Source organism: Microcebus murinus, chromosome 5, assembly GCF_040939455.1.
Source record: "Microcebus murinus isolate Inina chromosome 5, M.murinus_Inina_mat1.0, whole genome shotgun sequence".
In the NCBI taxonomy this organism is placed as follows: domain Eukaryota; kingdom Metazoa; phylum Chordata; class Mammalia; order Primates; family Cheirogaleidae; genus Microcebus; species Microcebus murinus.
Genome location: NC_134108.1, coordinates 39,185,364 through 39,213,342, shown reverse-complemented (window position 1 = coordinate 39,213,342; position 27,979 = coordinate 39,185,364). Strand labels below are relative to the sequence as shown.

Here is a 27,979-nt window from a genome sequence, read left to right as displayed (position 1 = left end):
AAAGGAAGAATCACATACCTCTCATTTTCAATCAAAAGCTAGAAGTGATTAAGCTTAGTGAGGAAGGTGTACCAAAGTCAAAAACTAGGCCTCTCTACTTGCCATCCAATTGGTACTGACAGCCTAAAACTATGGTGTTCAAATAATTGTAGTGTTCAACAGGGATCTGAGGGGGGAGACCCACATCTTAAGGATGTAATGAGCATTGTAGGGGGGAAAGGATTACCTCTATCCCTTTTTCAGGAAGAGGCAAAGAAACACACTGTAACCAAAATGTCTAAAAAAAAAAAATTTTTTTTTTGTTAATGGGAGGTGAACAGGTGGAAGGAGGGAGAAGAGGAAGGGTACGCACTTTCATGGTGGGTGCAGGGCACACCACTTGAAGACTGGACACACTTGAAGCTCTGGCATAGCAGGGTGGGGAGGGGGACAGGGGCAAGATATGTAACCCTAACAATATTTGTACCCACAGAATTTGGGAATAAATAAATAAATAAAAACTAGGCCTCTTGCACCAAACAGCCAAGTTGTGAATGCAAAGGAAAAATTCATGAAGGAAATTAAAAGTGCTACTCTAGTGAACATATGAATGATAAATGAAACACCCTTATGGTTGACACAGAGGTCTCAGTGGTCTGGATAGAAGATCAAACCAGCCACAACATTCTCTCAAGCCAAAGCCTAATCTAGAGAAAGCCCTAACTCTTTTCAATTCTGTGAAGGATGAAAGAAGTGAAGAAGCTATAGAAGAAAAGTTTGAAGCTAGCAGAGATTGGTTCATGAGGTTTGATAAAAGAAGCTGATGTAGAAGCTACAGCAAGTTATTCAGAAGCTCTAGCTAAGAAAAGGATGAAGTTGGCTATGCTAAAGAATGCAGAGAAACAGCCTTATACTGGAAGAAGATGCCATCTAGGACTTTCATAGCTAGAGAGAAGTCAATGCCCATATTCAAAGGACACGCTGACTCTTTTGTTAAGGGCTAATCCAGTTGGTGACTTTAAATTGAAGCCATTATCTCATTTACCATTCCAAAAATTTTAGAGCCCTGAAGAATTATGAGGCATCTACTCTGCCTGTGCTCTATAAATGGAAGAATAAAGACTGGATAATAACACATTTGTTTATAGTATGCTTTACCAAATATCTTCAGCCCATCATTAAGAACTACTGCTCAGAAAAAAAGATTTCTTTCAAAATATTACTGCTCATTAACAATGCACCTAGGTCCCCAAGAGCTCTGATTGAGAGGTACAAGGAGATTAACATCATTTTCATGCCTGCTAATGCAACATCCATTCTGCAGCCCATAAATTGAGTAATTTTGACTTTCAAATTTTATTATTTAACAAATATATTTCATAAGGCACTAACTACCATAGATACTGACTCCTCTGATGGACCTGGGCAAAGTAAATTGAAAACCTTGTGGAAAGGATTTAACATTTTAGATGCCATTAAGAACATCTGTGATTCCTGGACGGGGGTCAAATTATCAACATTAACAAGAGTTTGGAAAAAGTTGATTCCAACATTCATGGATGACTTAAAACAGTTCAAGACTTCAGAGGAAGAAGTAACTACAGGTGTAGTAGAAAGCAAAAGAACTAGAATTAGAAGTGGTGACTGAATCGCTGTGATCTTTTAACAAATAAGTAGTTGCTTCTAATAGATAAACAAAGAAAGCAGTTTTTTTGGAGATACAGTCTACTCCTGGTAATAATATAGTGAACACTGTTGAAATGACAACAAAAAATTCAGAATATTCTATAAACTTAGTTGATAAAGCCACAGTAAGGTTTCAGAGGATTGACTCCAATTCTGAAAGAACTTCTAGTGTAGGTAAGATGCTATCAAAAAGTCTTACACGCTACAGAGAAATCTTTTGTGAAAGGAAAAGTCAATCAATGCAGTAACCTTCATTGTTGTATTATTTTTAAAAACTGCCACAGCCACTCCAACCTTCAGGAACCACCTCCCTGATCAGTCAGCAGCCATCAACATTAAGATAAGACCCTACGTCAGCAAAAAGATTATGACTTGCTAAAGGCTCAGATGATCATTAGCATTTTTTAGCAATATTTTGTAAATTAAGCTACATACATAGGGTATTTTTAGATATAATGTTATTGTACATTTAATAGACTACAGTATAAACATAATTTTTATATGTACTGGGAAACCAAAAAATTTGTGACTTGCTTTATTGTGATATTCACTTTACTGCAGTAAGTGGAACCAAACCCACAAAAACTCTGATATATATCAGTAGTTAAGAAGTGTCAAAAACAAGTAAGCACAAGAGACAATTGAAACACTTCAAGGAAAAAAAGATAAGAGAATCTAAGTTAATGTTAAATAATAAAGGCACTATCTTTATACTTCACTTCATATGTTATCAATAGATAATTTCTAAAAGTAGACACAGTTTTTAAAAATTCAAGTATTCCTTGGATACAATTTATTCCTAATTATCCTAGCCAATGAAGGAACAGCACTGGTATGACTAATAACATAATAAATCACCTAAAATTCATTCATACATATACTCATATTTACGCAAAGTTTCTTTCCCGGATTGGGAAAGTTAGCCTTATATTCTGATAGGTGTTGGGACTGTTAGGTGACCTGGGTCAAAGACTCCATTCACAGATAATTTTTTTTTTTTTTTTTTTGAGACAGGGTCTTACTCTGTTGCCTGGGCTAGAGTGCCGTGGCATAAGCCTAGCTCACAGCAACCTCAAATTCCTGGGCTCAGGCAATCCTCCTGCCTCAATCTCCCCAGTAGCTGGGACTACAGGTATGCACCACCATGCATGACTAATTTTTTCTATATATATTTTTAGTTGGCCAACTAATTTCTCTCTATTTTTAGTAGAGATGGGGTCTTGCTCTTGCTCAGACTGGTCTCAAACTCCTGACCTCAAATAATCCTCCCGCCTTGGCTTCCCAGAGTACTAGGATTACAGGCGTGAGCCACTGTACCCAGCCCATTTACAGATAATTTAAAATTGATAATCTATGAGTAAAATTTAAAAATCATTCTTTTAATGCCATAAAATAATGTTTCTTTTACTTTTTTTAGTCAAACTGCATTTTTACTACTAACTTCAAATAGTAGCCTTTATAAAAGAGAATGATTGAAAGAAAATGACTTACAATGACACATGTTGGGACTTCACGAAGAGAATATTCTGCTTTATTAGGAAGATCTTGATTGCCTACCAGCTCATAAACAACCGGATAGGATAACAAGTTCACCAGTGCTAGAAAAGACTACACGGAGAGAAAGAAAATGGTCATTTTTAAATGGTTCATTTTTTTTCAACCATATCCATGGAAAAATCATTAAAGTTTTATAGCTATATGACTGTAGGGGCTACTTTAATTTTTTAAATAAGCCTAATTATAATTAATTCACATAAATATGAAATACCTACATATATGGTAAGTATAAAAAAGCTAACATGAATACCAGTAATCTACAAGCTGACAATGCAGACATAACAACTGTTATAGAACATAATACGTGAAGTTTGGAAAATGTTTTAAAATGCTATGTATCTCTTGCAAAGTTTCGATCTGACATAAAAATTCAATAATCCAACTTTTTCACTCTTTGCACTGTTATACCTCATATATAAGAGAATAATAGAGACTGTACAGCAAGATATTAAATTCTATATATTCTTGCCCTTAGGCCACAAGGCTATATCTTTTAACTATATTCACTAAAATCCCACTAACATAAATATTATGGTTAATTTTAAAATTCATGGCTTTTCCTATCAGAACCAGCTTATTTTCAGGTACGATCATACTAAGTAACTTTCTCCACAAAATTTTTAAGCTCCCTGCTCTCATTTCCTCTTATTAAAAAGCAACTATAATATTTTTCTCAAGCACATTTTATTCTTTTGACTCCCCAGCTCAAATGCATTCAGTGGCTGCCCATCACCAAACATCAAATCTAAACTCCTGAGCTGGACGTTCAAGGCACTTTACTAATTGACACTTTTCTTCTCTTCACAATCTCAAAAGCCTCATTTCCTATTATTCCCCACATGAATTCTCCACTTTGGTCAGTCAAATCTGCCTGTGGTCTCCTTTAACTGACTGCCACCTATACATGCTTTCTTATCCTACTAATATGCTCCTCCCACTTACTCATTATCCTACTTTCTAAGCTTTCCAAAGTTTACCCCAACATCTCTTCTAAAGACTTTCCAATTAACTACATGCATATCTACAAAGCCCTATATTCTGTCAATACTCTTTTGTTTGTATTATAGTAATTGTGCTTACTTGTAATTATTAAGTTTTCTGTGTGTCATTTTCTAAAAATTTTCACTAGACACAGAAAAACTGAGAGTAAGACAAATTGATAATTTTCACTAGAATCAGAAAATTGAAAACTTAGAAAATTAACAAGAACATTTAAGTTCAATCTCTCATTTAACAGATGAATATACTTGAGGTCAAGTGAAGTGGCTTGGCCAATGACACACATTCAGAAAGTTGGTTGCAGAAATAATCTGTATTTTCTTATTTCCATGCGTAGGTCACTCATTACAAATCACAATATAATCTTCAGACACTATTTAACACTGTCACCCTTATTCTACAGTCCTAGCTTGAGGACCCAGAAAAATCAAGTCCATTTTATATCTCTTCTCTTATTATACCAAATGCAGTGTTATTCAACAAATAACAGTACCTATATAGTGAATAATTTTGACACATAGTAGTTTTCAACAAATGTTTCCAGTTAAAAAATGAACTCACATTAAGTTTTTTAAAAGTATCCATATTTTCTCCCTAATATGATATTCCATAAAATGAAGATGGAATTTCTAACCAATTTAAAAAGAAAATAATCCATGATTTAAGGCTAATATCTGCTTGAATAGCAATAAAGAAATCATAAAGAATAGCTAAATAAATGTAATAAATTAGTTGTCATTTACTAAATGCCTACTAAAAGAACACTATGCAAGAAGTATGCACTATGGAGAGGAAAAAACTAATTAACAAGGAAAGAATGTTTGAAGAATATGTCTATTAATTCTCTCTATATATAAATTGCAGGGAAAACACAGGGAAACTACATGGTTCACAGCCACCTAGGAAACCACTGTATAAACTAATTCACTAATCACCATGTACTGACTAGAAAGATCATTAATAAAACAGATTTCATTATACCTTTATGTTTAATCCAATTTAGTTCATCCTGAGACTTGACAGATAAGCCAAAAAAACACAAGCTAAAAATTTCTTTATAAATTGAATATGCATTTCATAATGTTCTTAATATTAATCCAGCCATGTTTAGATACTATCATAAATAATCCTCTTTTACGTTTAAAGTGTCTTTCCTGTGTATTATAACCATGACAGATTACAAAAAAAGTTTAATGTTCACTTTGATAGAAAAATACATGTGATCTTTATAAATCACATATAACAACAATATATTGAGGATTTTTGTATTATTTATACATGAAGAATTCAATTGGTGTTTATAGAGCCTCCCTCCACCTAAGAAATAAAACAATTTGGACTACATATAATCATGGTAACATCTGATATACTACTCCAAACAAATTCAGTAGAACGTTAGGTCAAAACAACTAGACAACTGTATTTGAACAAAAACAACCTGAACAAAATTTTAAAAAGATTAAGAAGATTTCAGTAACTTGTTTCTAGAACAAACAATTCATTTCTCACACACTGGGAATTTTAAAGACATTAGCCTACTATAAAATTGTGATGTTCTAAGCATTTCTGGAACTAAAAGTATTTACAATGTAATCATTTGTTCCTACAAAAATATTATAAATTTTTGTTAATATCAAACATTAATTATCCTAAAATTCATAGTAGCACAAAACATAAATCTACTTCATCAATTTTTGAAGAGGAGAATAAGGTTTTGTACAATAGTGATAAGGAAACTAATGGAAAGTCAAATGTTTGATATATTTTAAGACTAAAGCAGAAAATTAATTCCCCAAGCCAAAAACTATTCTTATGAATTACAAATCTTTCAGGTTGATAATGATCATCTATTCGCTTATTTATTCACTCAAAATATTTTAATGCCAGCCACTTATTAGGAATTGTGCCAGAGGCTAACAATAAAAATGTGAATAAAGGAATGGTCCCTGTTCTCAAGGACTCACAGTGTAAAGCTGGACAAATACACTAAGAAATCATTTAAAACAGTGATCAAAATGACCTGATGGTACTGCTTTATGGAAAGGAATAGGGAGTTTTAAGGAAGATGACATTATAAAGCAAAGCAGGGAGACATGAGAGGTGACTCTATAGAAATATCAGGCATACAGACCAGGCAGAGATGAGCTATGTTAATAAGCTCTATCTTTATCCTGTAGCAAAAAGAAAAAACAAAGTGTTTTCAGAAAAGTAGTGGGAATTACATTTTAGATTTTAGATAAAATGCTCTAAAGGAGCTTGGTTTTGAAGGTAGATAATATTGGTGGGGGATAAATAAACAAGATTGGACTTGGAAGTTTTAAGCATGACAGAGATGTGTTACACTTATTATAGCAGGTGTATTTAAAACATGTTCAAGGACAAAGTAATCAGAAAGTTATTTAAAAAGGTAGTTTCAGGGAAATACAAGTCTGAAGAGGAAAGGTCAGTGAAGACAATGTGTAGTAAGGTAGTTTGGTGAAGAAGGGGCGATGGAAGACTAGATAATGATAATAGTATAACTGCTACCATTACATGAGAACTAACTCACTTTTGGCTAAGTACTATATTACTAATATTTATGCACATTACCTATTTTAATTCTCAATATGTACAACTGTAAGAAAATTATTATTCTGAGGGACAGTTGGCATCTGAAGCCAAGTCTGACTAACTCTAAAGCCTCTGCTACATTGTAAACCACCAGAAGACACTAGAGTGGCACTTAGATTTAGGGAGAGGATCTTTTGCTTGGCAGCAGGGGATGGCGGGGAGGCAGGGGTGGGGGGGATTGTGTTTGTTGTTGGATGAGAGAATCAAGCCATCTTCAGATAGATAGTTTTATATCTTTCTTTCCAATCTGTATGCCTTCTGTTTTTTTCTTGTCACACTAGGACCTAATGCAATACTAAATAAAAGTGGTTAAGAGTGAACTAAATTTAGGTTCAATATCTCCCCATTAAATATGATACAAGATGTATGTTTTTCAAAGATAGCATTTATCAGATTAAGGATTAAAGGGTATAACATTTTGTCAAATGCTATTTTCACATTTATTGACATAATCTTAATAGTTTTCTCTTTGTTCTGTTAATATGGTAAACTGTATTTTTATTTTGGAATTTTAAGTCAACTCTGCTGCATTCCTGGGATAAATCCCATTTGATCATAACAAATGGTGCTTTTATATAGTGCTGAATTCAGTTTGGTAATATTTTATTAAATATTTTTGGTCTATACTCACCAAGATAGAGATCTGTAATTTTCTCTTTTTTTGGTAATGTTTTTGTGTCATTTCTTTATCAGTATATTATGCTGGCCTCAAAAGTTGGAAAGTGTTTCTTTCCTCTACCTGTTTTTCTTAAAAAGCTTGCGTAAAATTGGTATTCTTTCTCCTATAAATGTTTCATAGAATCCACAGGTGAAACCATCTGGTTTTCTTTGTATGAGATGGCTCTTCATGACAAATTCAGTTTCTATAACAGATACATAGCTATTCAGTTTTTCCTTTTTTATTGGATCAGTTTCAGTTTGGTAAGTGTATTTTTAATAAATTTTCCAGTTTTATCTTAGTTGTTGAACTGATGGCCTAAAGCAAATCATAATATTCACTTATTATCCTTTAATATTTGTGGGATTGTCAGTCATACCAGTCATACCCCTCTTTCACTCTTGATATTGGTAATTTGGGCTCTCTTATTTTCTTGGTCAATCTAGAGAGGGGTTTATCAATTCTAATAATCGTTTCAAAGAACCAAATTTTAGCTTTGTTAGTTTTCTCTAGTTTGGTCTGTCTCATTGATTTCTGCTCTAATCTTTATTATTTTCTTTCTTGTATTTGCTTTGGATATGATCTGCTCTTCTTTTTTTAGTCTCTTTGAATGAAAACTTGAGACATTAATTTTAGATCTTTCTTATTTTCTAATATAAAAATTAAAAGTTTAAAATATCCCTCTTAGCAATACTTCAGCTATATCCACACATTTTGATATTTGATATTTTCATTTTCATCCAGTTTGAAATATTTTCTAATTTCCCTTGTGATTTCTTCTTTGAGCTACAGGTTATTAACATTAAGAAGTGTGTTATTTAATTTCTAGATATTTTTCTAGTTTCTAGCTATTAATTTTTAATTAATTTCATTGCAGTTACAGAACATACTTTGCATTATTCCAATCATCTTATGTTTATTTAGGCTTGCACTTCATCCAACACTCTTATCTTTGTGAGCATGCCAGGTATCTTTGAAAAGAATGTGTATTCTGCAATCACTGAGTAAAATATACTATAAATATTAATTAGATCAAGTGATTAATAGTGTCATTCATATAATGTAAGTCTTTACACATAATCTGTTGATCTATCAATTGCTAAAAGAGATGTTAAAATCTTCTACTCTAATTGTAGATTTGTCTGTTTCTTCCTTAAATTCTATTTTAATGCTTCAAATATTCTATTTTAATGCTTCAATCTCTGCTATTAGGAGCATATCGATTATGTCTTCTTAGTATATTGACCATATTATCATTCTGAAATGTTTCTTTTAATCTAACATTTCTTTATATCTGACACTATATAATGCCATGCCAGTCTTCTAATACACACTGTTTCTCTGTATATATTTTTCCATTAATTTATGTTCAATTTATCTGTGTCTTCAAAGTAAATTTCTAAAGATAGCACATAATTGGGTATTCTTTTTTTATTCACTCTGACAATCTCTATTTTAATCAGAATATTTAGTCTCTACATTTAGTGCAATTATTTATATGGATACATTTAGAACTACCATTTTCCTATTTTTCTTTTTCTCCCCACCCATTTTCTGTTCCTTTGTTCTTCACTCCACGCATATTTTTTTAGAATTTTAAAAATTTGTTAGCTAGATCTCTTTACATTATTTTCAGTGCTTTCCTAAGGAAGTACTATCCAATAGAACTTTATGTGATGATGGAAATATTAAATAATCTGAACTATACAACATGGTAGTTACTAGCTAAAGCGGAATTGAGCACTTAAGATATGACTAACGTAACTGAGGAACTGAATTTTTAATTTTAATTAATATGAATTTACATAGCCACATAGGGCTATTGTCTACCATACTGAACAACACACTATAGAGAGAGAGAAAGAGAAAATAGAAGAGATGAAATTAGACAGGCATGGTAGTACATCCCTGTAGTCCCAGCTCCTCAGTAGGCTGAGGCAGGAGGATCATTTGAGCCCAGAAGTTTGAGGTTGCTGTGAGCTAGGCTGACGCCACAGCACTCTAGCCTGGCCAACAGAGCAAGACCATCTTCCAAAAAAAAAAAAGAAAAGAAAAGAAAATAGAAGAAGTGGAACTGGAATGGAAGTAAATTTTTGAATATACCTTATTATATTGAAACTACATAACTGTTTTCCACAATTTAAAGGACAAAAAAAATTAGATCCCAAAGATAAAAAGAATCCTTAGGGAATAATATTTAGAGATTATAATTACAAGGTGGGCACTAGGACTGTTTACTACTATGAATTGTCATTGTTTCTGGATCTTTCAGTACATAGATTAGGAGAATACACAGTATATTTTAAAGAAAAAAAAAACTAATCTTTAGTTTATACGGACATTTCTAATGCAAAGTCAAAGAAATTGAATAAAATCCCTGTAACCTTAAATTTGATTAGAAATATTTCCTAGGGATTAAGCAATATTGTGGGACCTTATGTAAAATTTAAGAACCCTGTTACCAGACAGATTCATATACCATATACCATGATACAATTATCTTGTCCTTTATGCCAGCAGTTCCCAATGTTTTTAGCACCAGGGACCGTTTTCATGGAAAAAAATTTTTCTACGGATGGTTGTGGGGAGGGATAGCTTTGGAAAGGTTCAAGAAAATTACATTTATTATGTACTTTATTTCTATTATTATTACATTGCCATATATAGTGAAATAGTTATAGAACTCACCATAGGTTGGGGATCCCTTCTTTATGCTATAGGTGTCATAATAACACCTCTAAGTACAAGAGAAATCCCACTATATCATAATTTTGTTTTAAATATTTATAAATATTTAAAACAATTAAAAGAAAAAAATAAAAGGCTTTTATACTCACTTACCTATTTGCAATTCCTTCTTTCCACCCTGAAAATCCAAATACCCATCTAATATTATTGTCTTTCAATAGGAAGAACTTCCTTTGGCATTATTTGAAATGCAGGTCTGCTGACACTAGCCTTTGTTTATTTTTAAATTTCTTTCTTTAAATATTGAAGTATGCTTTTTCTGTATGTAGAATTCCAGGTGACTGCTTCTTTTTGTTTTTTCCTTTCAGCACATTAAAGGTGTTCTATTGCCTACCAGCCCCCACTGTTTCTAATGAGATAGTAGCAAACTTTTCTGCTAATCCTCTACATGTAATGTGTGATTTTTCTAAGCCTTCTTTCAAGATTTTCTATTTATCAGGTTTTTTTTAAGTTTCTCTATAATGAGCCTTAATGGGTATTTCATTTTATTCTCTTTTCGTAATCCTCCTTGAGATTCATTACATTTCTTATCTTTAAATTTGTACCTTTCAATAAATTTGGAGATTTTTAGCAATCACGTAGTCAAATATTTTTCTGCTCCATTCTCTCTTACATATTTCTGGTAAACCAATTAGATACATGTTAAACCTTTTGATATGGTCTCATAAATCACTGAAGCTTTTCTTTTTTTCATTTGCTGTTCCTTAGAATGTATAGTTTCTATTGACCTGTTCTAAGTTCACTGACAATTTCTTCTATCATGTTCAAATATTCTGTTAAGCCCATCTAGAAATTTTTATTTCAAATACTTTTTTTAATTCTAGAATTTCTATCTGGTTCTTTTATATAGTTTCTATTTCTTTACTATGATTTCTAATTTGTTCATTCATAATATTTTCCTTTATATTCTATTTATAATAACAACTTAAAATTCTTCATTGCATAATCTCTATTGGTTGCCTTTTTCTTGAATATGAGTCATATTTCCCTTTTTCTTTATATGTCTAGTAATTTTAAATTGCATACTATACACTGTGAAGATATGCTATAGAGATCGTGGCTTCTGTTATATTACCCCAAAAAGCATAGATTTTTAATTTAGCAGTTACATTGGCTGAACTTGAACTCTAAACTCTGACATGAGTGGTGAGCAGCATCTCATATCTCTGTGAAGTTCACATGCATAGTCGAATGTTGAGCAAAATATATACACAGAGTTCAGAGTGACTTCCTGTGACTCTTTTCCAGGGCACCCAGTTTTCCATTATCTAGGTGCTGTATAAACCTAAACTTAGCATTCTGGTTTTTTAAGCTTTTTCAATTGTGGATTTCTATCTATGGAGCACCAACTGGTTCTTGCCATTAATCAACAATCTGTTAAATCCAGAATCTCTCAGGCAATACCATTCTCTTCATCTATACATTAACTCTCCCTACCCCATTTTCTGCCTATTTTTGGTCATTCCAATGCTTTTAACTACTTGATTTTTAAATTATTTTTCCAGAGTTTAAAAGTATTTTCTGTAAGAATGAACTAGTCCACCATTACAGAAAGAGAAACTTCTGAAATGTTAGAGATTTTTGGTTTTGTTTTTTAAAATAATTTCATGACAACTTTTGAATGAAAATTGTCCAGGTTGCCAGTAAGTCAAAGTTAAGTTAGGAATCATCACTTCATTTTAGTGAAATTCAGAGAATATGTTATATATATAAAAGCCACTGCATTAGAACATAGTACAGGTACTTCAAAAAATTTTCTCACATTACTTTAAATGACAGCATCTTCTCTCTGCTACTTTCTTTAAATAATCCTATTTTCTATTAAATTCAAGCTCAACAGCAAAAAGCTTCTTCGATTTTTATTTTGGTTGTTGGTTTTATTTCAGTGATTTGTCTGTTTTTGCATACTATTCCTGGTGCATTATTACTCTTTATTAAAGGAGGAAAACTAATAAAAATTATAAGGGAAAAGCATTCTTGCAAAATATTATTCCCAAGGAAGATTGGCATTTTTGTTGTTCACTAAATTCATTTTGAAAATAAAAAATAGTTTGGAAGTGAAAAAAGAGGGGAAAGACTTACATAAGAAAGTCTGCTGGTTGTAACTAAATATAGATAAAGTATGGATGAAATCATTTCTGTGAGATACATTTTCAAATCTGTATACTATTATATAGATAAATCAATTCTCACCTTTTGACAGCTTCGATCAATAGGATCCACTGGAGTAGATCTCGGATGGATTACTCTAACATCATCTCTTCCATATTCCAGGTTGGACCATAATTCAGTTATAAGTGCATTAATAAATCCTAAGAAAAATTATTTTACATATTTACAGCATAATATTTCTTTAGATTATAAAAAGATATGATTATTGCTCTGACAAAATTAGTCTACTATGACAGAAGATACAAACTTCTATCTTATATAAGAAATAATCTCTTGGTAGAAATGATAATTGCTATCGTTAATCTAACATAAGATTCTGTAATGACTGAATTCTGAGAGACGACTTCCCTGGAAGACTGCTGATTTTTGAGACTTAGTTTTTATCCTTGCACCAATAACTTCTGAGCACATTTTTCTGAAAAATAATAAGGCTTATACTGTGTTCCGCAAATGACCTGACAGCGTAAGGCAGCCTGAAAGGTTGTATGTTTAAAGGATGACAGAAGAAAAGGAAATATCAGGAGGCAGAGCAGGCACCGAGATAGTTATATTACAATAAAGGAACATAATTACAACACTATTACTTTCTTTGTAATCTCATATGTTTAAGAAAATTCTGCATATCACACTTTTACCTCAACACAATCTATAAATTTTCATGAGTAAGATCTATATAACTAAATGAAAATGAGTATTAAACTGATTAAATTCTTCTATGAAAAATCAAGTCATGAAAATTTGTAAAAGGATAACATCTAATCATTAAATAAGTTCCTAATAACAATATTAGAGCAGAAAGTGTCCTCTGGTATAACAGAAAAAAATATGGGTTCTAAAATAAAGAATATCTGAGTTTTAATTCCAAACCCACCAGTTTATTAATTGTATATCGTTACAAAAATCCCCTGGCTTCTTGGGGGGATTCAGTTCCCCCATTTGAAAATGGAAATAATAATGCTACATTCCACGGTTTCCATATACATATAAACTTCCTAATATAGTATCTAAGACATCATAGGAGCTCAAGCAGCAGAAGTCTTTCTTCTTTTTTTTTTTTTTTTGTTTTTTAACCTTACTCAATGCAGAGTGATCTTCTTTTAACCTATGAAAAACTACATTTCACCTTCTTATAAAAAGTTTGAGACTATGAAGCTCAAAACCTTAATGACTTGACTAAAGATCAGATCCAAAATTAAATCTAGTCTCCAAATGCTTCAATTAATGTGCCCTGATTACTATGCTATGTGGATTTTATTCTAAGAGTAAAATACATGGTTCAGTTTAGAACAATTTTTGCCAAGAAACATGTTTTATAATACAAGTGGTCCAAATTAGTTCAGCTAAAATAAGAATTTAAAATACACTATAGGAAAATATTTTCATTTAAGGAGAAAATCTATTGTGATTACTGATGTTATTATTCAACTCTAAGCCTTGAAAAATATTATCAAAGCATCTTCATTAGGGATCATATCCTGTTCAGAGAGCAGATAACCTTAACATATGACATAATAAATTTCCAGTGTTTTAACTTCTTAAAAATCCAATTGATAATAAAGAATACATACTGACTGTAAACTTCAAAGATAGTTCGAAAGCTAAGTGGTGAGACAAATGCTTTCAAGAAGGAAAGAAGAAGAAAAATAATAGGAAATTATACATATATATGTGTGATAACTATCAAAAGTGTAAATTCTGATGCGTCCTTTAAGATGTGACTGTATTAAGAGGATGATATCTTTCTGATTTATAAGATCAGGAGGATTCTTAAACCATCAAGTTTGTTTCAGTTTAATCCATTATGTGCCACTGTTCTGAGGAAAGAGAATAATGATCTGTATATTTCAGAGAAAAAAAAAGAAATATCTCATGGAATTTGATGGAAGAAGACAAAAAAGAAACCCTGTAACTTTCTTTTACATAAGGTCTAACATGATAAATAGAACTATAGAGTAAGTATCTTGATAGGTGATCACATCAATTAAATTTTCTGTTGGCTTCCTCATTTAAAATAACTATAATATTAATTAAAAGAAAAAAACTTACCTGAATTTTGTAGTGCTATGGCTCCTGCTGCTGTTGATGCTACTTGTGTAAACAAAACTCCATAGCCAAACTTTTTATGCCTGCTGATCTAACAACATAAATAAGGTACAGCAATGAGAAGCAAGAAAACATTGCATGCTAATATTTTATACATGTTATATGTAGAGTTACATTTTTTTTTAGATTGGCATACTAGATATTCCTTCAAGATGATAAGAACAGCAAAACCAAACTCAGAAAAACATTTTTAAAAGCATACCTAAGATCCTAAAAAGCCCAAAAGTCTAGGGATATTTATTACGACAGAAAAAAGTTGAATACAACTTAGTGGCCTCTAACTGTTTAAAGGTTAAATTATATTGTAAATTTTACTTAACAGTAGAATACAGAACTCCTCTAAAAATATTTGTTTATTTTAAAATGTGAGATAACAAATTTAGACTCAACAGGTTTCCCCACCACCGGAAAGTTCCACCGAGTTTCAGTTTATAAAGATGTTTGATATCATATTTATAAGACACCTGGATGATTAACTGAATTTTTTCAATTCCTTCTGGGAGTTTGCAATTCTTTAAATATTGCCACAGACACCAATATCAACTCTGTAATGTTTTCCTTAAAAAAAAAATCAAGTTAAATATTACAATGCTATATGGCTTTTTAATTGAGGCTTAATAACTTCTTCATGCACAGAAAACAAAATAACGTTCTTAATGGCTTTTACAACAAAAATTCCTTTTGCCTGTGGCAGATGGTAATTCATACCTGTAATTTTTTTGCATATTGGCTGAACATAAATGTCACACATTCATTGATGGCACCTGTTCTTTGAAGAAGTAGTAATCCTTTGGGGGTGGCAGCAAAATTTAATAAATCATCTAACAAATTCTCTTCCCAAGCCATACTGAAACAGGTAAAAGAAAGGTAGAACTTTCTTTAGTATACTTAAAACTGAAAAGAATCTCTCAGCTTAATACTGCTGATAATTAAAGCTACAGAGTATACACTGGTTGCAAATTACTCAAGAAATGTTTAAAAATAAGATAAAAGTCACAGTTTCTTTGTTAGTGAAATCTTTTGTTCTTACATATTCTATACCAATAATTTTCCTTCACTGAATTAATCAAATATTAACTTCATATGTCAGTATGTTTATTATACCTATGTTTTCTCATCCATGCCTTAATTTCATTCTGTTTTCCTATCATAATTCTGCTACTCCTAGATTCCCCAAGCCTCAACTCTCCATTATTTCCATACTTTCTTTTCATTTTAAAGTATCTATCTTCTGACTTTCAAAAGTATATGATACATATTATACCTTTTTTATTTCCATAGACTAATTTATTTTACTTTTGGGGAATGATATTTTTTTCTCAGAACACTTCTATAAGGAAAGCCAACAACTTTCCCCAGAAAAACAAACAAACAAAAAAAAACACAAGACTTCGAAGAGACAAGAATGGAAGGAATACTTGAAAAACATTGTGTTCTACAAATATATACATAATTATTATTTTTCAATTAAAAATTTTAAAATACTGAGAATTTTCTACAATTAAGGATATAGATTAAAAGATCATTCAAAGTATCATGCAGGATAAACTTAAATCACAGAAAGGGCAAACTTCAAAAACAAAAAAAAAGAAAGAAAGATGTGACCTAAAAAAGAAATACAATTATACTGACAATAGATTTATCAGTTACCATCTATTTCAGATGGCAATGGAGTAATAGCTTCAGATATTGATGAGAAATAATTGTCTATCTAAACATTTATACCCAGATAAACTACCATTTAAGAGTGACCATGTGTGTTTGGAGAGGATAGTATCCGTATAGCCCGGAAGGAGGACAGATACTTTAAGATATAAAAAGATAAGGGCATTTTACTAACCTTTAATCTTAAAGAATAATTAAAAGATAACTGATTAGCAACTTAAAAATATACTTCATATACAGAAAAAAAAAAAGTAAGCCCATCAGAAAGAACAGGCCACAAGTTTCAAAAAATAGATTTAAAAAAGTATCAGGAAATTTAATATTTGATGGTACAAAGAAATAGTGAGTATAACTATAATAAGACTGAGAATTATGGAATGTTTAGAGTATCAATGACTAGTCAAAGCGTGCTGAAAACCATGCTGCATTGCAAAATGTGATACAAATTACTAATTACTTTGTACTTTGTTTTAAAAAAGATGCAATTAAGTATATACATTGACATCTTTAAAAAAAAAATACAACTTATAAATTCAAAACCAGTAAAAAGAAGTAAACCAGTAAAAATTTTATCAACCTAAGATAAATGAATAAAGGAGGAGAAAAGTAAATAAACAGAAAATACAAAATAAGAGAAATATAAGTCCCAAAAATCACAAAAATGAAAAAAAACCTAAACACGTCTAATACAAAAAATAGACTTACAGATTAGATAAAAACACAAAATCTTTTCTTTCTACTCGAAATGGTAGAAAGTAAAGGGATTGGAAGAGAACTATGTATAACAGATAGTACTGATTGGCTGATGCAACTCCCATCTACAACCCTTTTTCACCAATCCTATCCAACCAGAGGTGGTCATATGACAAATCCAATAAGATGTTCACAAAAAATCTAGTAAGAGATGCCTTTGCTAAATAAAAGACAAGGCATCATGAAAAGAAAGCATATGGCTCTACCACTTTCCTGTAGAAAGCAGCTGCCAAGTCAAGGTTGGCTACCCACTGTCCAACCTAGAGGGCAAAAAGCATAGATTAATGATAAAAAAAAAAAAAAAAAAAAAACAAGACAAAAGGTGACAGGGTCTCAAACAACATCAATAAGCCAATACATCCTGCCTAAATCGTAACCTCAAGACTTCTTGTATTAAGAAAAAGCTTTACTGAGTTATCTGCAACCAAACACATTCTTAATACACCATTCAAATAGTAAAGCAAAATGGGTTTAGCAATAGTTATCCTACAATATAAAATTTAAAACAAAGTAAAGCAGTAATAATTCATGAGAGACATTATACAATAAAAGAAAAAGTTAGCAGGAAATAACAGCGAACTTTTCTGTTCCTAACAGCACAGAATGTTTATATGTTAAAAAAACTCCCAGAATTACAAAGAGAATTGGAAAAATCCACTTTTATAGTGAGAGATTATATATAAACAGACAAAATATTGGTAGAGATATTATAAGTTTTAATAACAAAATTACACACATACAAAAAAATAAGCTTCCAATGAAGAATATATAGCTTTTTCAAGCAAACATATTTTTTCAACTGATCTTCTAGTAGGTCACAAAGTAAAATCAACCTAAATGAATACATATCATGCCACCCATGTTCTACAGAAAGAATATATGATTCTAAGGCAATAATAAAATAAAATAGTAAATACAACTATGTTTGAAAACTAAAAATGCATTCCAAATATTTCATGAATTAAAGAGTAAAAATAGAAATTTCAAAAAATATTTAGAACAGCTTAATAATGGAAATGCTACATATCAAAATGTCCTAATTAGTATAGCTAATGTCGATTGTTTTTCTCAGTAACCGTTCTCAATCCCTTTTCACTTATTTTCCTCCACTATAAATGTGAAGGAAGGAGAGAAAAAAAGGAGGGCGGAAGGAAACAAGAACATTAATAAAACCAAAACCTAGTCTGCATAAACTAATGTAATAAATTGGTCAAGGTAGGAGAAAAGTGCCAAAAAATACTAAGAATCAAAAAGGAGAAATAATTATAGCTGGAGAACAAGATTTTTTTAAGACACACAAAAATATTTTGAACAGATTTACAATAAAAGTGTAAATATACCAATATGAGTAATTTTATTTTTTAGGAAATATAATCAAAAGTGACTCAAGCAGAAATAGAAAGTTTGAATGAGTCATTAGCCATTAATGAAAATGAATCAATAAAAAGTCTACCTAGCACTCTGGGAGGCCCAGGAGGGTGGCTCCTTTGAGCTCAGGAGTTCGAGACCAGCCTGAGCAAGAACGAGACCCCTGTCTCTACTAAAAACAGAAAGAAATTAGCTGGACAACTAAAAGTGTATAGAAAAAAATTAGCCCGGCATGGTGGTGCATGCCTGTAGTCCCAGCTACTTGGGAGGCTGAGGCAATAGGATTGCTTGAACCCAGGTGTTTGAGGTCACAGTAAGCTATGAAAGTGCTACTGCACTCTAGCCCGAGCAAAAAAACAAAACAAAAAACAAACCAAAAAAAGTCTACACTTTCAAAAACAAAACACAACACAACAAAACAAAAAGTCTACATGACTCTTTCCAAATAAAAGAAAACACAGGCAAAAAATTCATAAGTTAGATCACTATATGACATGAAAAAATATACATAATTCTGGAAAATAAAAGAGATGACATGTTTTAACATATCTTTTCTGCAACAATCTGTTTAATTCTCCTTCGCATTATAGTAATACTTTGAATTTTTGATACTTTGAATTTTTCGAAAGGGGAAGAAAATCCAAGCCATTGAATTCCATTTATTGCCCTGTTCCTTTGGGGGAGAGGCAATGGCAAGAATCACACTTCTTCACACTTCTTTGGTAGCTTATAAAAACACCATTCCCTGAGTGGCCAGATATTATAGTGGGTTCAATACTCTTGTGGAAATTAAGTTTATAGTGCTTACTTTCTTTGGGATCACAGGCTGAGTTTGATACCCTCTGTTACTTTACCCTTCAGTTTTACCAGAGGCCCCTTGATAATTTGGTTAGGGTTGGCCTGGCATCTTCTGTTTTGCTCTGTAAATATTTTTCTGTATAGTCACCCTACTGATAGTCTCATATAGCTTGCAATCACTGATATCAACCAAATCAGCACTGTAGAAATTTTATTTGGGGTTTTGAATCAATGTCTAGATTTAAAGGACAGTAATCCCCTATGATAGCTACACAACAGCTTCTATCTTTTCTGTAGCTTTGTAAGCACCTATATATAAATAGAAGAACAAAAGGGGAACTTCCAAAATATATTATCTGAAAATATAAGATCAAAATAGCTAACATTAGTTTGTCAGAGGTATAAAAATATTCATCAATTAATTCTAGCAGATCACTCAATTTTTACCTTTATCATATCAATCTTAATCTTACTGTGGGTACTGCTTAGAAACTAGGGTCTTGGGTTAAGAGAAATTTCATTAATTCATTCATTCATGCATTTAGCAAATAGTTGTCAGGTGTCCACTATGTGCTGGCATGAAGCTAGTCTAGTTAACTGTTCCAGATCATTTTACACTCAAGTTTTACCAAACAGTCAAGAAACAAATAATGCTTATCTCATACCAACTATTTCACTTAAAGCAAAAAAACAAAAGACACTCAACTCTTTCTACAAGGCAATTTTATTGTGATGACACAAATAAAAATCAACAGTTTTATTCTATCAAGAACTTTATTAAACCTTTTGTTTTTCTAATATTAATATCAGATGTTGGGGAATCTCCTTTCCCCTAGCATTAAGTTTCCATGTGGAGCACATTCCCCAGTTAACACTGTTTACCTTTCTCCATCTAATCACCTATTCTTCCCTCACCATAGAAGAAGAAACCAGGGAGATTTGCAGAATGTCCTAAGCATGCTTGACTAAGCAATGTTTCTCCTTCAGTTCACTTCCTTTTTATGATCCAGCTTCCTATAGGGAGCACACATTCTGCTCTGACATACCACGTAGTTACGATAGATGGTGGTAAATTCTGCCTCTGAGAGAAGCCTATGGCTGTACACTGCTAATTGTGACTGGATTAAATCTGTCTAATTCTTGAGATCAATATTAGGAAGACTATGTTATCCGGTGTTTTGATTTGTTTGGCCTTTTACATCTGTTAACTGATACAGGAGGGAATAAGCGAGATATAAATTTATCAACTCTTTCAAGCTAAAAGTAATACTGACAGTAAAATATGTTAAATACATTAATCACAATCTCTCACTTCTGGCCTATAGCTCACACTATTTCTTCCACATATAATAATATCCCCCCACTTTTTTACACAATGAATATCCATGTATCCTTTATAACTAAGTTTGACAATAACTTCTGGAAAGGACTCCCACACAAGCTGGCTCCTAATGGACTCTCTATAAACTATGTCATATAAATGTAGCATACTATATTGCCAAGGTATATTTACTTATTTGTATTCCATAATATACAATATGCTCTCTATGGTCTATGAGTATCCTCACTCAGCAGAGCACTTGGTACAATACATAACTGAATAAATGAGTGGAAAATAAATGGATGAATAAAAATGAAAAAGTATAATAACAAACTATAATAGAGGATTTGAAAGAAAAAAATCTAAAAATTACTTAAAAATGAATTGCAGAAATATTTTTTCTCACTCAATGTAAAAAGCATAGCAGTTGATTTAAGTGACAACTATACTAGGAAAAAAATTATAGCAAACCTTTAGAGAATTAATTATTAGTTGAACCATTATCCTGTTAAGGCAATGCAGTAGGCTTTTAAATTGTTTTTTAGTTAAACTATACCTAACTAGAAAATAAGAAAACTCAACATTTCTTTAACAACCTTAAAGTTCTCCCTAATTGTTATCTTTTTAGACTATACCAACATTCAAATACACAGTAAGAAGAGAATCCAGGACCATATGTCACCAAACCTTAGTTTAAAATATTAATACATACATTTTTCCCCATTAATATGACTCCATATCCTATTGATATTTATAAAGAATCACAGAGACATCTAAATTGATATTGATTTAAATAACTTTCAATGCCAAAACCTAATTATTAACAAAATGTACTCCCAGTACATTTTGAAAAAATCATATTTTAAATACAAATGGACTTCACTGACACTTGAAGACATCTTATTTCTACTGAACCCTCCAGTTAGTTTTCCAATTTTAGTACTTGATAATTCTCCAAATTTTCTGGAAACACTCCAATAGGTCCGGTTTCCTAATTCAGAATGTAAATACAGGATGAAGCAGGTATAATAAAGACTGCTAATTTTTTTTAAAGGTTACAAGTACCATATGATCTCCAAAGTTCTTCCAGACTATAATTTTCCTTGAATCTGTATGTATTCATTTACCTTCCTATGAAACATTTTTGCTGTATTATTCTATTACATTTCAATGGTTTTAAAATAATTTCAGCAAATATAATAAATAGATGACTAATCAATTGTACTTACATGTTCTGAGATTCCTGGCTTGCTGAAGAAACAGAATCAGAACCCTCTACTGGGGTAGGAATTCTTTCTGATAGCAAACTTGTCTAAAAAATAACAAGTTATTACGTTATTCTTTTTCTTACTGATAACACTACTCATAGAATCTCTTATAGTGCATTTTTATCCTTAATGTAATGAAAATCAAAATTAAGTTCTCTCCAAAATTTAAATTATTTGGGTATTAATATCATGTAAATAATTTCATTTATAAACCATATAAAATGGGTGAAAAAGACTTAGTAGTCCACTGATATATACTATACACAGCTATTGGCTATATTACGATCTCTAGTATCCATAATAAAAACCCAGCTATCCCTAAAAATTTCTTAAAAATAACTTCCAAAGCAGAGTGTTAGTTTATGCAAGGAAAATCTACCTAAAGTCTCTCCTACCAGAAGAAAAGACTTTATTAAGTCTTAGAAATTTTTCCTACTGTGAGAGGAGGTACTGAAGTCAGTCTGTGCCAAATGAAGAAGTATTATGTCCCTTAGAGTACTGTGATGCTAAAGAAGTCATATTTGCTCCAATAAACTATTATATCCATAATATAAAAGTACAATGGTACCTATATTTGAAATAAAGATTTACAGGGAGGAAAAAGGAAGCTTGAAAATACATACCTTCTTCCACGCCTTTGCTATAGATTCATGCAAATTATAAGGAATTAACACCTGCAAGCCTTCACATGTACTATATATTTGACGACACACAGAAATAAAAGCTCCTTTAACGACAGGCAACATTTCCGATCCAGAAAAAATAGAAATATCTTCATCAAGAAGTTTTTTCGAAAACTGAGCAATTATATGAGCACCTGTAGGACTAAAAGATATACCCAAAAGTGATTCCAAGTTCATAAAATCTCAATTTCATAAAGCACTACCAAAAAAGCTAGTCTTGTCACAAAAACTCTTTATTTGCTTGGCTACCTTTCAGTCCTCCTCCAGCTTTTCTCAGACATGTCAATAATCCTATTCCCATCCATGTGCAGATGTCTAATAATGAGAACAGTTCCAGTGGAATGGAGAAAAATATATAGAGATAGAGAGGGTAAAGCAACTAAACTATACACTTCCAAGGTTATAGACCCCATGGGGCCATTCCCATATATGTTTAAGTATTCTCAATTTTCTACAGTAAAAACATAAGCCTAATTTCTCCATTCTTAGCACTTATCAACACGTTCCCCATCCCATTAACAGGATTTAGTTCCCCAATCTCAAAGGCTTAGACACTTTTAATAGCAATTATAGATAAGAATTTAATAAATGGTTATAATGTGCCAGGCACTGTTCTACACATTTTTAATGCATTAATTCATTCTTAAAATAACACTATAAAGAAGACATTATTATCCAATTTGTACAAATACAGGTAAACCTAACAGAAGTAACTTGTACAATATCACACAACTGGTAAGAGGACTCAACCCAGGCTTGTGTGGCTCTAGAGCAGCACGATTTTAATTATTTTTTCTAGTTTTTCTTTTTTTAAACAAATAAAAAAAATAATAACAGTAAGAAGTAGATTGAATAGGGTCCCGAATTGCCAATTATGAACATTTTGCCAGCCTTGTTTTGATCTATTTATTTCCTGACCTCTCTTCCCCGCCTTCATTATGAATATGTGATAAATCCAAGACACGTTATTTTACACACATCTCTAATAAAGTTTCTATTTTAAACAAAATTAATTAAATTTTTTAATATCTTCTGTTAGCCCATACCAAAATTCTCCTGATAGCATTAAAGATGTCTTTTTATGATAGGTTTGCCCAAATCAGCATTCAAACAAGTTCCATAGAGTGAATTAGCTTGTTGTGGTTATTTAGGCCCCTTATTTTCCTTTCTCCATGTCACTGATTTGTTGGAGAAACAGTTATTTTTCTTTATTTGGATAATTGCTTCACCATGGCATCACTTAACTGGTTTCTCCAGTTCCCCATATTTCCTATAAAGTGATCATTAGATCTAGAGGCTTAATTAGATTTAAGTTCAGTTTCTTTTATTTATTTTCCTTTTCGTCCTTGGTAAAATAACCTTATAGTTGCTTGCTGCTGTGTACCTCCTATTGCACAAGGTGCATATCTGGATGCCCCAATTTTAGTGCTGCTAAAAATCAGTTGGTGAGATCGTATCAGCTCAACCTTTTCATTAGGTAGCCCTCCCCATCATCGTTTCACCTAATAATTTTAATATCTATTGGTGATCATTTCCTAGATCTGCTATTTCACCAAGGATTACCAAATGGTGATTTTCCAATTAGATCATTTCTTTGCATTTATTAGCTGCTATGAAGAACTTTTCCTCAGTAACGTTTTAGATAACAGTTTATATAGGAAAGACTGGAAAAATGTTTAAATCTTATCAATTTGCAAAGTAATGAGTTATGCGCCCTAGCAACCTCAACAGGTAACTAATAAAATCTATTCTTGCTAGATTTTTTTTATTTCAGTAGCTTTTTAAACCTATGTATTTTTTATACATTTTATGTATTTCAATCCATTACAGTCATTATTTTTTTTTATCCTCAAATTACCCATCTTAAGCCAGTAGGAAGCCCCTTATGGTTAGCTCTGAGATACTTTTGACACTATCCCATTGGTCATAGATAGCTTCCTTGCTTTCTAGAATGGTGGGATATCTCATGATCATCCTCTACATTTCCTTAGGCCTCCAATCAGCCATTTATTCAAGGATTCCTGCCTCTTCTTGAACAAAAAGATCTTTAGAAACTACAACACAGATGACAGTTCATTATTAAGGAGCTGGCATTATTTCTAGGCCTTTTTAGTGGAAATGCTAAGAAAAACGTAACTTAAGAAAAAAAATAAGTTCATAATTTTATTTTCATTAAGAACTGAAGATTCAGGGTTTTTTCTTTAACTAGTTTTATACCTTTATCTTTTTTCTCTTATGTTAAAAATTTTACTTCCATATGACATTCACAGAAATACTTATTTGCTCTTACAATTATCCATAAGAGTTTCAAAATAACAACACCAAAATTACTTCTAAAGATTTACTGATTGTAGTTTAAAATTGTTTTAAAGATTTTTTTTCAGTAAGAATTATTTTTAATGGCTTAAAAATGAGTCTGTACAAAACCAGCACCTCCATTTGGTGCTTCCAGTCCACTGAGGGGTCGCAAAGGTTTCTTCTAACACTATCTCAGGTTAATCTGCTTCATTTAAGGATTTTTTAACCTTAGAATATATCTCACTAAAAAAAATTACAATAAAAATTAGATCACTTAAAGTAATTCTCTTCTCTGCAGGGATATGTCATTAACTTGATTGCTTGATAGTTAAGTTACTTATCCATTTGCTTATACATTTAAAAAACCGTGACTTCATTTTGATTTAGTTATGTATTCCATATAGTACGTAAAACAGCTACATGATTCCAAAGTCAAACCTAGGTACAATCAAGGAATAACTCAGATATCTTATTTCCACATCTGCCTCTCCTCAATTTTCTCCCCTTGCCTAAAACTAACCACTTTCATAAGTTTTGTTTGGCCATTCATCATTCCTTTTTAAAAATATAAACAAATGATTTGTTCATATTCTCTTCTATCATACAAAAGGTAGCAATCTATAAACATTCTGTGCTTTTTTTATTTCATTTAACAATATATCCTAAAGATAACTCCAGAGCAGTACACAAAAAGATTCCTAATTCCTTTTTACAGCTAGCTGCTCAGTGTTCCATTGTGAGACCAATAACTAGCTTTTCGTTACTGGACATTTTTGAGATGTTTCCAGTCTTTTGCTAATATAAATAATCAGAGCATGTACTTTTAACTGGACAAAAGATAATTTGTGTTTTATCTGTTTAACTTCAATGTGAGGGAGACTTTCTTTTAAAAAAAGAACCTAGAAATCATAAAGATAATAATTGGGAACAATATGACTACATGAAAGTTAGTAATGTCTGTATAGAAAGAAAACTTAAAATAGAGTTAAGCGGTGGACAACCAAAAGAAATCTTAGAACTCTAAACAAAGAGTGAGAGTCTTCCTAATTTTAAAAAAATTTAAAAAATTGTTACTGAGAAAAACTCTAGTAAATGTGGCAGATTAAACATGTACATTTACAACTGCTCCCTCCATAAATGGTAACATTCAAAAGTAAAAGGATTTTTTCATAAGGCATATAAGCCCCCAAAGACAAGAGAAGTAAAAGATGTGGCAGTAAAATTTTAGAACCTGAAAAGCAGAAAAAACAAGGAGTAACTCTGGGCATGGAAAACCTCAATCATCAGTCACAGTGTGAAAAACAGAATCAACGTGATTTATGTCATAGAACCATTATTTCTAGATTTGGGGACAAAAGTGGGACTCAAAACAGAAAAGCTGCCTGAAAGTCATTTAAGAAGTCATCTGACCCCCAGATTCCCTTCCACATTTCATTCAGCCAGTCCAATGTGCTCCTTAGAAGATAGGCAGATTTCTGAAAACAGAGACTAGAGGGTACCACAGGATTAAAGCAAAATTTATATCCTAAATCATAAGACCCATCACCACTTCCACCCAGCCTTCTCCTCCTGTGAGGCTTATACTCCTTAGGCAGCTAACTATAAGAGGCTTTTCTAGAAAATCTGACCAAAGAAAAACAAAGGAAAAAGCAAAGATACTGACATTATGTATTTACCCAACAAAATGCCATGACAAAGTTCCACCATAGTAAAGGCCATAAATTATAAGTCTCACTTTCTTGCAGTTTTCAAAAAGCTTTTTACTGACTATATTAGTCCATTTTGCCTTGCCACAGAGAAATGCCTGAAGCAGGGTAATTTATAAAGAAAAGAGGTTTATTTGGCTCATGATTCTGCAGGCTGTACAAGAAGCATCCAATCAACATCTGCTTCTGGTGAAGGTTTCAGGGAGCTTCCAATCAAAGTGGAAGGCGAAAAGGGAGCAAATATGTCATATGGCAAAAGAGGGGACAAGAGAGGGAGGAGGTGGTGCCAGGCTCTTTTACGCAACTAGCTCTGGAGCAAACTAGTAAAGTGAGAACTCACTGTACCATGGGGAGGACACCAAATGATTCATGAGGGATCTGCCCTCATCACCCAAACACCACCCACCAGGCCCCACATTCCACACAATTTCAACATGAGATTTGGAGGGGCAAACATCCAAACCATCACCAACTTTAAAATGTTTAAATAAACCTCTAATTTAAGAGACAGAGACTATGATAAGAAATACAAAAAGCAAATTAGAAAAAATATGACAGATGAAAACTTCATTATCTTCACAGAGGTAAAAGAACTTATTGTACTAACAAAACAAGAACAGGATGCTAAAATAAGAATGTGCTCTTCTAAAAAAAAAAAAACAAACAACCAAAAAACTTAATTGAAACATTCAATTTCAATAGAAGGGCTGGAAAATAAAGTGAAGGAATTCCCCATTAAAAAAAAAAAAGACAAAAAATGAAGTCTAAATCCAAATAGAATTTCAGAAAGCAAAAACAGAAGACAAGAAATCCAACTATTTCCCCTAAGTAAGAAGGCATAAATCTTCAGATTAAAAATGTCCATAAATGTATATGCCAATTTAAAAGAGGCCCATCAAGTAAATAAAATGTCATCAAAAATCATAACATTTCAGAACACTAAAAGCCAAGAATAGACAAAAAAGCTTCCAGAAAGAGAAAAATGAAAAGGCCACCTCATAATGTTGATAAACAATGTTTCCAGGGTAAAAGCTATGTACAAGACCAAGGCAGAAACCAGTCCTGAATAAAGTAGGCCAAAAGAGTCAAAGACATATGTCTTAAATTAAATTTATAGAATTAATCTTGTACGTGGAACATACTGAGAGAAGATTTAATCAATTAGGAAAGACCATATGGGTGACTCAGCAATGCAATCAAAGCTAAATACATTGAAAACTGTGCCAAGAAACAACAATAACAAAAAGAATATTATTACCTCCAGAGAAAGCAAAAAGGCTGTTAAAGAATAGAAAAGTAATAAAAGTATACTACATGGCTCAGCTGTGAAGAGTGTATACAATGTGGATCCAGTATGACTCTAACCAAAGCTACTGTACAACAGTATTGTACTGATGGGAGTAGGAGGGACAGGTGTGTATATGTACTTGTGTGTGTGTGGTGGAGGAAGCAGGGAATACTAATATATTGTCATAATAAGTCAATGGACAATGCCTAAAACTAAAAACAATCATTATAAGGCTGGGCGCAGTGGCTCACACCTGTAATCCTAGCACTCTTGAGAGGCCAAGGCGGGCGGATCGCTGAAGGTCAGGAGTTGGAAACCA

General features: G+C 32.0%; 1 protein-coding gene across 1 annotated transcript in view; it reads right to left on the bottom strand.

Moving 5' to 3' along the window:
- TBC1D32 (TBC1 domain family member 32) overlaps positions 1–27,979 on the bottom strand; it is a 208,319-nt gene that overhangs the window by 122,469 nt on the left and 57,871 nt on the right. The window contains exons 17-22 of the mRNA XM_012739115.3: positions 22,309–22,510; positions 21,647–21,729; positions 15,221–15,359; positions 14,456–14,543; positions 12,431–12,549; positions 3,157–3,273 (exon numbers count right to left, since the gene is read on the bottom strand). Of these exons, the coding sequence (XP_012594569.2) occupies positions 3,157–3,273; positions 12,431–12,549; positions 14,456–14,543; positions 15,221–15,359; positions 21,647–21,729; positions 22,309–22,510 (748 nt within the window). The remainder of the gene's footprint in view (positions 1–3,156; positions 3,274–12,430; positions 12,550–14,455; positions 14,544–15,220; positions 15,360–21,646; positions 21,730–22,308; positions 22,511–27,979) is intronic.